Source organism: Mus caroli, unplaced genomic scaffold, assembly GCF_978045245.1.
Source record: "Mus caroli unplaced genomic scaffold, Mus_caroli_1 scaffold_17, whole genome shotgun sequence".
Lineage (NCBI taxonomy): Eukaryota > Metazoa > Chordata > Mammalia > Rodentia > Muridae > Mus > Mus caroli.
In genome coordinates this window covers 62,930,126-62,942,386 of record NW_028227272.1, presented here as the reverse complement: position 1 = coordinate 62,942,386, position 12,261 = coordinate 62,930,126, and the positions used below count along the sequence as shown (strand labels likewise).

The following is a 12,261-nucleotide window of genomic DNA, read 5'->3' as shown; positions in this document are numbered from 1 at the left end:
CTCCTGCTGTTATGTCATTAATCAATTTCACTTGCTCTTCCACCATAAACATGTTTCCTAATCCACTCCAAACTGTAACAAATAAATGCCACGGCTCTAGAAATTAAACCCATAATTTATAAAAATCTAACATGAGATAATTAAATGATATCTACAAGTTGTTTACACACAAAGGAAACAGAGATTTAGTTACTAGAAGTGCAAACCCAATCATTAAAGTCACATTAAATTATTTATTGAACAAGTTAAAGAAAATGACATCTGTTCTTCTCACAAAGTCATCCATGATTGTATATCAATGACACAATTAGACGTCCTGCATTTGAAGAATGAAAACAAAAAATAATCATATGATTTTACAATTATAAAGTCAAAAGATTTAGCAATTATCCATTATCTATTAGGTAACAATGACAGCATAACCACGATTGCTTGATTTCCTTTTCTGGAAATAGGAAATCAAGATGGCGTGATTTCTCTCAGAACTAACAAATCTGGAATCATACTGTATGTCGATTGCTGTAAGATATGACTTCTACTATTAGTTTTCAGTTTACCTTATCAAGTGATAAATATAAAGATATCATATTGTGCATTTTCTCTTTACAAAACCATTTCACCTTACCTAGGTGTACGCAATGAAAACAAAAGGAGTCAGCATTTTCCTTTAAATATATGCACTTTAAAATGATACAAAGAACACACATGGGGTTTTCCCTACATTGTACATCTTGAAAAATACCTAAATGGAATAGCATTTGTAAATCAGATAGGAAGTTCACAAGTGTACATATCCTACACATTGAACCAAGTATGTAGATTCATTACATTCTGTTTTGTGACTCTAGCCACAAAACAGAAGGGAAAAAATGTCTACCTCTATCAGTATAAAGAGAAAAGTTCACATCTTAGGTAAAAAGAAAGAAAGTCTCACTAGGAATTTCATTTTTGAAAAGAAGCCATATTAGCCTAAAATTTAGTAGTCAGAAATCATTAGAAAAAGAAATTAATTGGTGATGTTGTGCCCCTTTCTAAATGACTGTATGGCCTTGTTTATTTACACGGCACAACAGAATTGGAAAACAACATTAAAAACCTATTAGAATTCCCTGCAATTTAAAAAGAGTTTTCGAAAATGTCCTTGGATCAATATAAGGTGGTCAAAAATTTCAAAACTATTTCCTTGACTAATCACTTGACATCACAAAATGCTTCAAGCAAACAAAAGCTCACAAGAAAAATGTGAAAGGCAAGACATTTAACTATAATGACTAATTTTACAGTTTAAAAATTCCCAGAAAGCGCGAAGAGAAAAAATACTATGCAATATTCTACAAGTCTGATCTGTGACCTAATCCCATGACCACATAACCATGGCAATTAACATTGTGAAGCTATTGAAGTTGAGGTTCCCTTGCTGGCTCCGTTCATCCCCCAAAAGCCAAAGCTACCCTTCCTTCAAAATGTTTATTTGTGATCAGCTACATTTTGAAACACAAATATCAGCCTAATTTTCTGAAGTAAATTTAATCGAAGTTTTCATGATGTCATGGTAGATATAAAGGATTCCTCAAATTGTAGTATTTTTAAGATGCTTGATTTTAACTTGTCTTTCCAGCCTTAATATTATATGAAAGATATATATTATGTATCCTGCAGGGAAAAAAATGCAGCAAGCAAGCTTCGTCCTTGGTGTTTCTTGTACGTTGAAATCACAGGCTGACTTCATTTTGGGTCTCATACTGTTTCTGCTGTCCTCCCCCAGCTGGGAAGGTGACCCATCACAGGGACCTTGACTGCCATCAATACCCCTTTGTAACTGCAACGACAGAGTGAACTCTTTCCATCTTCAATAACCGACACAGTGTCAACATCTGCTTCCAATAAAGTTGTTTCATTTTTTTTTCTCAAGTATAGTAAATCTGCTGACTTAGATCGTAAAGGGAATGCTCCCCCTCCCTTTCTATGAGGGAGACTTCTTTTTTTCCACACCATATTGTGCAACTTTTCCTCCGAGGCAAGGAAAAACAAAAGGGGCAGAGAAGAAGAGCATTCCTAGGTCAGTGCCACAGAAACACAATGTATATCTGACAAATGCATAGGTCGGGGGCTTGGTGACACTGCCCTCATAATTTTGGAGGGAACAATATATAGAGTTGTGGGTGAATATGATTCAGACTCTGGCTACATACAACTAGATGTTTAATTAACATTTCTTCAGGAACACCACATTAAAAACTCGGAGTTCATTAAGAAGTTAACATTTTATCTTCCATAAGAAAAAGAAAGAAAAAAAGATTTCCCTTTCAATGACTCTTTACAGCGAAGCAGTCATTCGTCTATTTAGGTTCTGAATAATAAATGGGCAACATTAAGGGACAGGATATATAAGAGCTCAGTTTTATAACCAACTTGCTGAACTGATGGTCAACTGAGGAGGCTGGTAGTTGTTTGAACATCTACACTGTAAGTTGGGTGCATCTGTATATGTTTACCAACTTTCACAGCCATCCTGATAGGTAGTATTATCCCATTTTTATCATGAGGTCAATGAAGTTCTGAAACAATCAACTACAGCTGAGTCACAATTCATCGAGCAACTGAGGTCACACTAACTCACCCTGCTGACCCACTCTTTCTTAGTCAAAACAGTGAAGTATGTCCTTGCCTTGTCCATCACTTACTGCCATTCCTACTGACTAATTCAACAAATGCTACTTCATACAGGCATGCTTCTCATGAGGGACAGCATGCAATTTATGAAAGTACAGTCTCTATAACTTGAAATTACAACACCCAGTCAGATAATGATTTTAAGGCTACTACCTGTCCCATGTTCTGCAATCTTATGAACAGGCAAATACTATTGATAGAATAAATGATGCCCTCCTCTAGAACATTTTATTTTAAGGCCACAACTTTGGAAAATGTGTTCCTCAGTATTTTTGCAATCCACTCATTCTCATTTTATAAATTTGAGGATAATATTTCCATTTTGGGGAGTTAGCATTCAAATCTCAATAAGGGATTCAAAATAGAAAAGTTGGAAGAGTTAAAAGAATAGGTAACCTTTGAAAGATAATATATCAACTTGGTTTATACAAATGTTTAGATTATAAACTTCAGAGGTTCTTTAGAAATTAACAAGGAAAGATCAAATATCCTGCAGGGACTCTAATAGCCAACATTCTGTGGTTTCTTACTGTAGAGAGTTCACTGGTGAAATAGTAGATTGCATATGAAATAATAAGGTTTTCTGGTGTCAAGTGTACAGGCTTTCAAATAGACTGAAAGAAATTTAAGTTGTGAAACAGTCAAAGGTAGAATGGGTCTAATGAATTCAGAGGGGTAGAAGGCAATCACCTTCAGTATGGCAGCCGTACTTTAAAGTGAGAAACCCAGATCCAGAGGGTAATAGCACTTTATATGCAAATAAATTCAGATTACTTATTTTGCTATGGTATAGCTCCCTTATTACTTCTGCTTGTTACAATAGTGTCAAAACACTGAGGGATGCTGGACATGTTCTTTTTCCTTTTATTAGATTTTGGTCTCTTCCTTTGGTGACAATGTGCCACTGATAACTATGCCTATTCTTAAAGGGAGAGCCTTTGTTGCATGCAATAGAATTCAGATTCTTTCCTTTGGTCTTGAACCAAATCATGTTTTGGCCATAGTTATAAGGATATCAGAGCAAAACCACGAAATTACCTACTTTCCTTTTCAATCCAGAATGATGATAAAGAAACAAGATAAGGAAACAAGTTAGTCCTCTTATCCTCCCTTATCTGGAAAAATTTAATGGAGCGAGCTTCAGTGATTTGAAGTGTGGTACTGTTCTAAGAGACATGGCAATGTAAGTTAATATAACCCAAGGAAGGATGTGACAACAGCCAGTGTGTTTCCCTCATGAGAGTTGCTAAGTGCTCAGTTCTTACAACTCAAGAGGACTCAAGACGTCATGAATTTGATAGATCCATTCAACTCTATGGTTCACATATTTATGTAGATAGAAATAACAAATAAAACAATTTTTATTTGTTATCAAAATCCAGATAAATATGCACAGAATTTAATGAGGTCCATTGTCTGGATTGTAAAGTTCCTAAACTGGTGAGTAGAAGCTTCCTTACGTCTAGATTATATTGATAAAACCGTGAACACTGTGCTAAAGAAAAATCAAGATGAAAAAACTGATGGAAGTCTGTGAATGCAAGAGATGAAGTGAGTTTGTAATTCAAAACACAGCAGGAAGAGAAACGGATGTCTAAGATACAGCCAAGTGAAACGTTTGGAAACGAGTTGTGAGAATTCTGTGTAGCTGCTTGCTTGTTGTGTTGTTAATGTGTAAAGTATTCTCACCCATGAAGTTCACAATTAAAAACAGAACATAGCACGTGACTGAACCTTCTGTTTTGTGTGGCCTGAGAGGAATGGAAGAATTTGAGAAACATTATTAAATAAAAGCATCTATACTACATGAATGTCCTGTGTGGGTGGGAGCAACTGAAAGGAAAAAATAGACTGTGTCTTTGATTTGCTACTCATTGATACCTTCATAATCCCAACCTTTGCCCCATTTTCTCTTAAAGTTAATTCCAACTTCATTTCTTTTAATCTTGTGGGCCATGTTAAGTTCATTTCTCAAGCTTTGAGTCTTTCAACCAGTTTGTGCAATTGAAGCATAAACTTAAATCCATTACCACTTTTATTTTTGCTCTAATTTTTGAGAAACTAATTACACTTAAAAGCAAATGAAAATCTTGCAAAAATGATCAAATGAAAACATTGCATAAAGAATACATCACTTATCAGTTTACAAAGATGAGGGACAGTCAGCATTTTGACACGTGTCTCCTTCCTTTCCTGATACTACTCATTTGTATTCAGAAAACAAAGTCATACAAAGTCATCCGTGAATGAATGGTTAGAAATTAGGAAAATTTGTCAGTGATGTCCACAGTTATCATAGATAAATGCATTGATTTTTCCTATTTTGAAGCCATGTGTAAACTCTCCTCCTAATTGTTAAGATAGGCTGGACTATATAGAGAAGTATTGTTCATTAACCAAATTTTTCTTGTTAGTCAACCTCCAAGAACTATTTGCAAGAAGTCCCCTTTCCTTTGTGTCCCTTTAAAAGAAAATACCCCTTTCAAGCTGCACAGACATATATAACGGCAAACTAAGAGAGCTATCATTGAATTAAGTCTTCACTGAGTTTCAACATAAACACAATGTTGAAGGGTTTGTCTATGGTAGTGCCAATGTTGGAGGAAGGATGAAACCCTTGAGGTACCCTCGGAAGCACAGACACAGCGCATCACAGACTCTAAAGATGGATCAGCGCTTAAACATTTTGGCCAGTGCTTTTCTGAGAGCAAGTTCTTTAAACAGAACTCCACGATTGTTACAACATTAAAAAAAAATTACATCTTCAAAAATATCCCCTCCATGCTAAACCAACCATTTTGTATTTCTATAAAAATAGATGAAGATGGAGTTAATGGTTTTTCCTGAAGGAATGAGCAATTTCATTTGGTAGATCATCTTCTTACAAGGTTACTGGTTCAAAAAGAAAAATAAAAAGGCATACAAAAGCTAGCCCAGGTACTGGTACAAGGCAAGTAAAACAAGACGTTGCACGGGTGACAAAGGCTCAGATGAGGGAAAAAAAAAACCCAAATGCTCTTCTTTGAGGACTAGGAGAGCCCTCTATGTTTTCTCCAGTAAAGGTTCAAATCTAAAGACAATGGCCTTCTATGTTCTCTTCTCACTCCACGTTTCCTGTGTCCCATTTCTGGATGGGATATCCCAATGGCATTTTCCCAGTGGGCCCTTGGATTCATGCTGCCATATGACCTGCTGATACCATGCTTCAGTACCAAGTTGATTCTTTGCTCTTGTCCTGATGCTGAAGACCTAAAATGATGAAAATGGAAAAAGAATGAAGAATAAGTATACATATAGCATGCATTAATATTCATGACCTGCAAGTCACTGATTAAAAAAATTAAACCCGGGCAACATGAGACAGGTCCTAAAGCTGACCTATCCTCTAAAAAGGCCAGGGAACACTTTGTGTAAAAAAGAACTCTATACTAGAATAATGCTGTTCATACTGTATACACTCTGTGCTGTTTCTTTCTTATTTTTTCTGGATTAGGAGTAAATGATAAGTTCAATAAACTTAAAAATTGTGCCTTAACTTTAAGGTGATATAATAATGGAAGAAAAGAGAGACATAACCAAGTTGAGAAACATTGAACAACTCTTTAGTTAAAATTTTCAGCTGTTAGACTTGTGGAAGTAGTACGTTCGGTTGTTTTAAATTTTATTTTATTTAGAGTAGCATCATTAAAATCAGAGACAGTGGTTAAGTATGAATAAAACATGAAAGTTAGAACCATTGGTATGCTGGTAGGTCATAGTAAATAGGACTGGATTCTAGTTATTCATTTACGTCTTTTAACATCTTTTCCTATGATGAATTTAAAGTGTCTCAGAAGGGTCTAAGGAACATTGCAAGCAAGTGAGGTTAAATAAGTTTAAAACAGATACATGAACACATTTGAACCCTAACTGATAGGTCAAATAGAAAGTTTATTAAAGAGGAAGTATAGAAAATATGAAATTTACTTGTGTCTATTATAGTCACTTAACCAATTTCTGAAACAGGCAATCCAAACCTCCCTGAAATATTTTAATTTTGTGTATATTTTTTTGTTTTGCTTTATTTTTGAGATATAACTGACAAACATACATATTTGATGTATGTATTAAAATATTTTGATGGACATATACATTGAAATCATTGTCGCAATTAATTCATTTTCATGCCTATTGTGTCTTTAGTTCCCTTTATTTTTCTATTTGAAGCATATAATTTGGAAGAGTGAGTTCTCTGAATAAACTCTTTTTTGTTTGTTTGTTTGTTTCTTTCAAGATAGGGTTTCTATGTGTATCCATGGCTCTCCTGGAACTCACTCTGTAGACCAGGTTGCCCTTGAACTCAGAAGTCTGCCTGCCTCTGCCCTTCAAGTGCTGGAAGTCATTCAGAATCAAAACTCAAAATGTGAAATGAAGCCTCCAAAATGTGGGCAGAAAGAGATGAGTATTGTTATGTTGGTGCCAGGATCTCAAACTATTCTTTTAACTGTGTTTAAAAGTGTTATCCATCTGGGGTATTTGACATAAAAAAAACAAAAAACACAAAAACAAACAAAACAAAAAATAACCCCAGATAGTTTTATATTTTGATTGTTAGTATAGTAGCATCTCTTGTTCCTCCATCAACTATTTTTTTTTTTACTAAGTAACGATATAATTATAAGCAGTGTCACTGGATGCCAATATTAAGACAACATTCAAAGACAGCAACATAAAAAGACAGAGAATAAATGAAAGAACATAAAAAGCACATCAGATTGTAGGAGTGAGATGAATCAAGGACACCACAAGAAAACCCACAAAATCAACTAACCTGGACTCATAGGAGCTCACAGAAACTGATCCCATAATTGGGAGCCTACATGGGTCTGATCTAGGCCCTCTGCATATATGTTATGATTATGTAGCTTGGTCTTCTGGTGGGACTCCTAACTCTTTTGGCTACTTTTGGAATTCATTTCACCTTACTGTGTAGCTTCCTCTGACCTTAATTTGCAGTTATGTGCATAGTCTTTCTGCAGCTTGATATGCCATGTTTGGCTGATATCTCTGGAAAGTCTTATCTTTTCTGAAGAAAAATGGAGGAAGAATGGATCTGGAGGAGATGGGATGGGTGAAGACTTGGAGGAGAGGAGAGTAAGTGTAGCTAAGAGCCAGTGTAAACTGGGTGTGGTGGCACACGCCTATAATCCCAGTACTCAGAAGGTTGAGGAAGGCAGATTTCTGTGTTCAAAGCCAGCCTGGTCTACAAAGTGAGTTCCAGGACAGCCAGGGCTACACAGAAAAACCCTGTCTCGAAAAAAACAAAACAAAACAAAAAAAAAAAGAGCCAGTGTAAAAAAAAAAAAATGAGAGGGGGAAGGGGGAGGGAGAAGGGAAAGAGAGAGTGTAAATTAATATTCTTTCTTAAAATAAGCACATCAGACTATGGAGGCATAGTCTGCGCAGTACAAAGCATTTTCTAAAAGTATTTTCTAAAGGCTATAAGTCCTGGGTGTCAAAAGAATGGTCTAGCTATTATTCTCTAAGAATCCTGGCATTTCACTTGGTATAGAACTTTTGCTCTTGTTTCAAAGAGGATGTGGTTAAAAGAGAAGACCGAAAAGGAAAAGAAAATATCAGAGATGTATCAGGACACTCAAGTTTGCTTTACTTATTTGCAAATAAATTTGTCGGTTGAATAATTTGCAACCTGACATAGTCTCTGTGGGGTGACTTGCATAATCTAAGCCACCTTTACCAACAATTTGCTGACTACATAAATATTTTTTTCATTATTAATATTTCTCATCCTCTAGATGACGCAATATTCCAGGGCTGAAGACTACATCAATCTATAGATTGTCAACACTGCAAGTCATGAATACTGCTGCAATCAACAGTGGTTTGGATTTTTTTTTTAAATAAAGGCAATCCCTAGTTTGATGTGCAAAGATATATGACTCCCTCAGATCATGTAAATGTTTGCTGTAGTCAAGTATGGAACTACTTAAGATGGACCCCAACTTTTCAACCAGAATAGCAGAAATCATTCTCATTATAAATGCATCTCTTCAGTGTTTGGTTCCGTGGCTCTGTGTCACTCTAGAGTAGAGTTTAACAAATCCAAGCCACATGACAATTCATCTATAAACTCACAGGTATTAAATTATTATTGAATACTGATTGCTTAGTTTCTTCTAGGTGGAAGACAAAAATCATATCTTTGCTTTAATTTCTGGCATCATTTTTTTTGTAAATTTCAAAATAAATATAGCTAATTTGAAAAAGAACAATGACAATAGACCCTACTGATGTGTTGCGCCATGAAAGAAAATTGCTAATAGTGATTCTGGATACTTAAGAGCTAGCTGGTTGTTTTTTTGCCCAACAAAATGAAAGAAGCCAAAAGTGTTCATCATGATCCTTGCATAGTCTACATACGTGGCAATTTTTCAAAAACTCCTTGCGAGAAGAGACTATCCTCTGCCATAAGCAGTGCTCCTATTTGGACTCCTTTGCTGCTCCAATGCCAACCAAATCTTTATGAAATGAGGGTCTAACACACTCTTTGATTTCCACTGGCTGACAGAAATCACCAGACTTGCTTTCTTTATTTTGTAACTCCATGTTGGTCTCATTCTTCGGCCCATAAGATATTTTAGTAGAAAGTAAAAGTGAAGGAGGAGGGCAAGGCTAGCTCACATCCTTGATTTGTATATGACAAGGCTTCCCTTTCCAGAAAGTGCTGGGAACTTTACACGGAATCATTCACTGAATCTCCTAAACCATGCTTGAAATAATACGGGCTACTCAACAAGAGGGCAGAAATTAGGGGAAGCGATGGCAGAGGCAGGATTATAAACAGAAGATCTGATGGCAGAGACAGTGATCTTAATGATAGCATATATGTACACTTTATGGAACCTGTGTTGTTGGAAAGTTAGGGCAGGAGGACACTAGTCACACTTGACTAATCCCCACATAAACAGCCTCTCACAAAATTAATTCACAAAACTACAAATCAATTTCTATATTCCCTTTTCAACTCTTTTTTTTTTTAAAGATTTATTTATTTATTATATGTAAGTACACTGTAGCTGTCTTCAGACACTCCAGAAGAGGGCGCCAGATCTCGTTACGGATGGTTGTGAGCCACCATGTGGTTGCTGGGATTTGAACTCTGGACCTTCGGAAGAGCAGTCGGGTGCTCTTACCCACTGAGCCATCTCACCAGCCCCCCTTTTCAACTCTTTAAATATGTGTGTGTGTGTGTGTATTCTGAGCTGATAGCAAGAATAATAAGATGAGTCACTTGATAGTTTCTAACAACTACATTAACTTGAAATGTATTTATGAAATACAATAAATTATTTCTGAGATATAATAAAGACTGACAATGCTTTAAACCATTGCATTAGTGTGATATAATTGTGCTAGACTCAATCACTTTCCTAAAGTGAACTATATTAAAATGGAGAACATTTGACTCAAGGCTTTTGCTATAGTTTATTTTCTATCTTTATTATTTGCTTCTTGCTTATTATAAATCAGAAGTAAGCCATATATTACAGTATTATCTTCAGAGTTTGAATGAGAGATGCACTTAGAATAGAGCCTGAAAGAAACTAAAGGCTCAGAGACACACTTCTTCACTTCAGTTCCAATACCAACACCACCTGATCACAACAGAAGAGAAGAAACAATATCTGTACCCAAGCAAACAAACTTGAAGTAATTAGGAATGTGAGAGAAATCTGGTCACGTAAGAAGATCACAGTTTGCTTTCATTTCAAAAATCTGTGAGTCTGGCAGTCACTCTGTTCAGGATGTTAAAACAAATGCTGCAAACTGGGCAGCTGATTAACAGCAGAGATTCCTCCAACACCATTGGAGAGGCTCAGATCTAAGATCAAGACAACAGAAGATTTGGTGTTTGATGAAAGCTTGCTTACTGGTTCATAGAGGTTCCTTTTACTGTTTCCTAAAACAGAAAGGTAGGTGTGTGTGTGTGTGTGTGTGTGTGTGTGTGTGTGTGTGTAAGTGTGTGTGTTTTCTAAAGCCCTTTAGAAGAGAATAAATTCCCATTTCTGAAGACTCAGATCCTGTCACTTATCCATACTCCAAAGGCCTCACTAGAACCAACATTTAAGAGTTAGAATTGCAACACAAACTTTCAGGAGGACACCAACATCCAGACCACAGCACTGACAGAATCTTACAAAGATGCAACTTCCCCACTCGTGGGCACAATCATGCTCTAAATTTCAAGAGGCACAATTTTAAAAGTTTGGTGTCAGGTTAAGATTATGGATATAAGAATCAGAACAGAAGCAATATGTATGTAAGCATAAAAAGGCTAAAGTCCCCCCCCAACTTCCTTCAACCCCAAGGCATTTGTGACAACATCCCTAAGTTCCCCAAAACTCCCAGGAAAGACACAGGTGTTGGCTCAGAGTGGATTCTTTTGAATCTACTAGAGCTCCTATACCCTGTACTGGAAAAGATGGCATGGGCAGCTCTAGATGGGCATCTTGTAGGGATCACAATAAAATGGTAAGCTTGCTGCCAAGTATAGTAGATAATGATGCATAGATAGAGAATGCATAAAGGAAGATGTGGGGGAGGGGAAGGTTTGAAAGCAGGGGCGGAATAGGAATGCTATGACATATATAAACGACACTAACAGGCTGATTGCAACCTACTAATTAGATGTTTGCATAACTTTATAGAACCAATCATTAAGTGCCATGCGGAGGATGAAGGAAATAAATTTTGAAAATACATTTTGACTGTATATGGGATTTTTGTTTTAAAGTGGGAACAACAACATGATTAGCTAAAGATTAGCTAGACTTTCCAGCATGGAGGGTAGAAGTAGGCACAAAATTTCACCCCTAGCTGATCTCCCTACTGGAGATCAATAGCTGCCTGGAGAGAGTACATTTCACTAATGGTGTATCTCCTGATAGATCTAAGCGTAGAGCAATACACCTTAGAGTATAAAGGTATCATTAGTAGAACTTGAATACTTGAAAGAATTTTAAATAATCAGAACAAAGTTGGGAGAGTACTAAATGAAGTGTGGATCTTGAAGATGGAGGAAGAAAATGAATATGATCAAAATAAGATATGTAAAACCATCCGATATTTAAAAGGGCATCAAGACTAAGGTATCATTGTTTTAATATTAGGAAGAAGTCATAGGTGATAAAATGAAGTGAAATTTGTGTTCTATGGCAGAACTGGATTCTGGGAACACCCAGTTTATCAGTCATAACCCACTACAAAAGCATGTTCTACTTCTGAGGGCCCATGATAATGTGAAAATGACATCAGCACACCTCTTTAAATCAAATATGCACCCATTTTTTTGTATTCTTAGAGATAAAAGAAGGAACTGTATAGTGAGAGACATAGTGGTGAAAAGAGAGAAAGGAGATATAAAACCTGAGTGTCAGTAAAACATGTTTTGACTTTAAAGGAAAGAAAGTACTTAATAAGTACAAACTGTTCTTTTCACAGATATTAAGAGTTTACATGCAAGTCATTTACCCAGGAACACTTGTTATTAGATTAACAAACTGGCATCTTATTCCTGTATTTAAAAAT

At 36.0% G+C, this 12,261-nt stretch overlaps 1 protein-coding gene across 3 annotated transcripts in view; it reads right to left on the bottom strand.

Moving 5' to 3' along the window:
- Nucleotides 1-275: 275 nt before the first annotated feature.
- The window catches only part of Vgll3 (vestigial like family member 3), a 51,341-nt gene continuing 39,355 nt past the window's right edge, over nt 276-12,261 (bottom strand). For all 3 annotated transcript variants that reach the window (XM_029470821.2, XM_021185434.3, XM_029470822.2), the window contains exon 4: nt 276-5,922. In XM_029470821.2, coding sequence (XP_029326681.1) covers nt 5,879-5,922 — 44 coding nt within the window. In that variant the 3' untranslated portion in view covers nt 276-5,878. The remainder of the gene's footprint in view (nt 5,923-12,261) is intronic.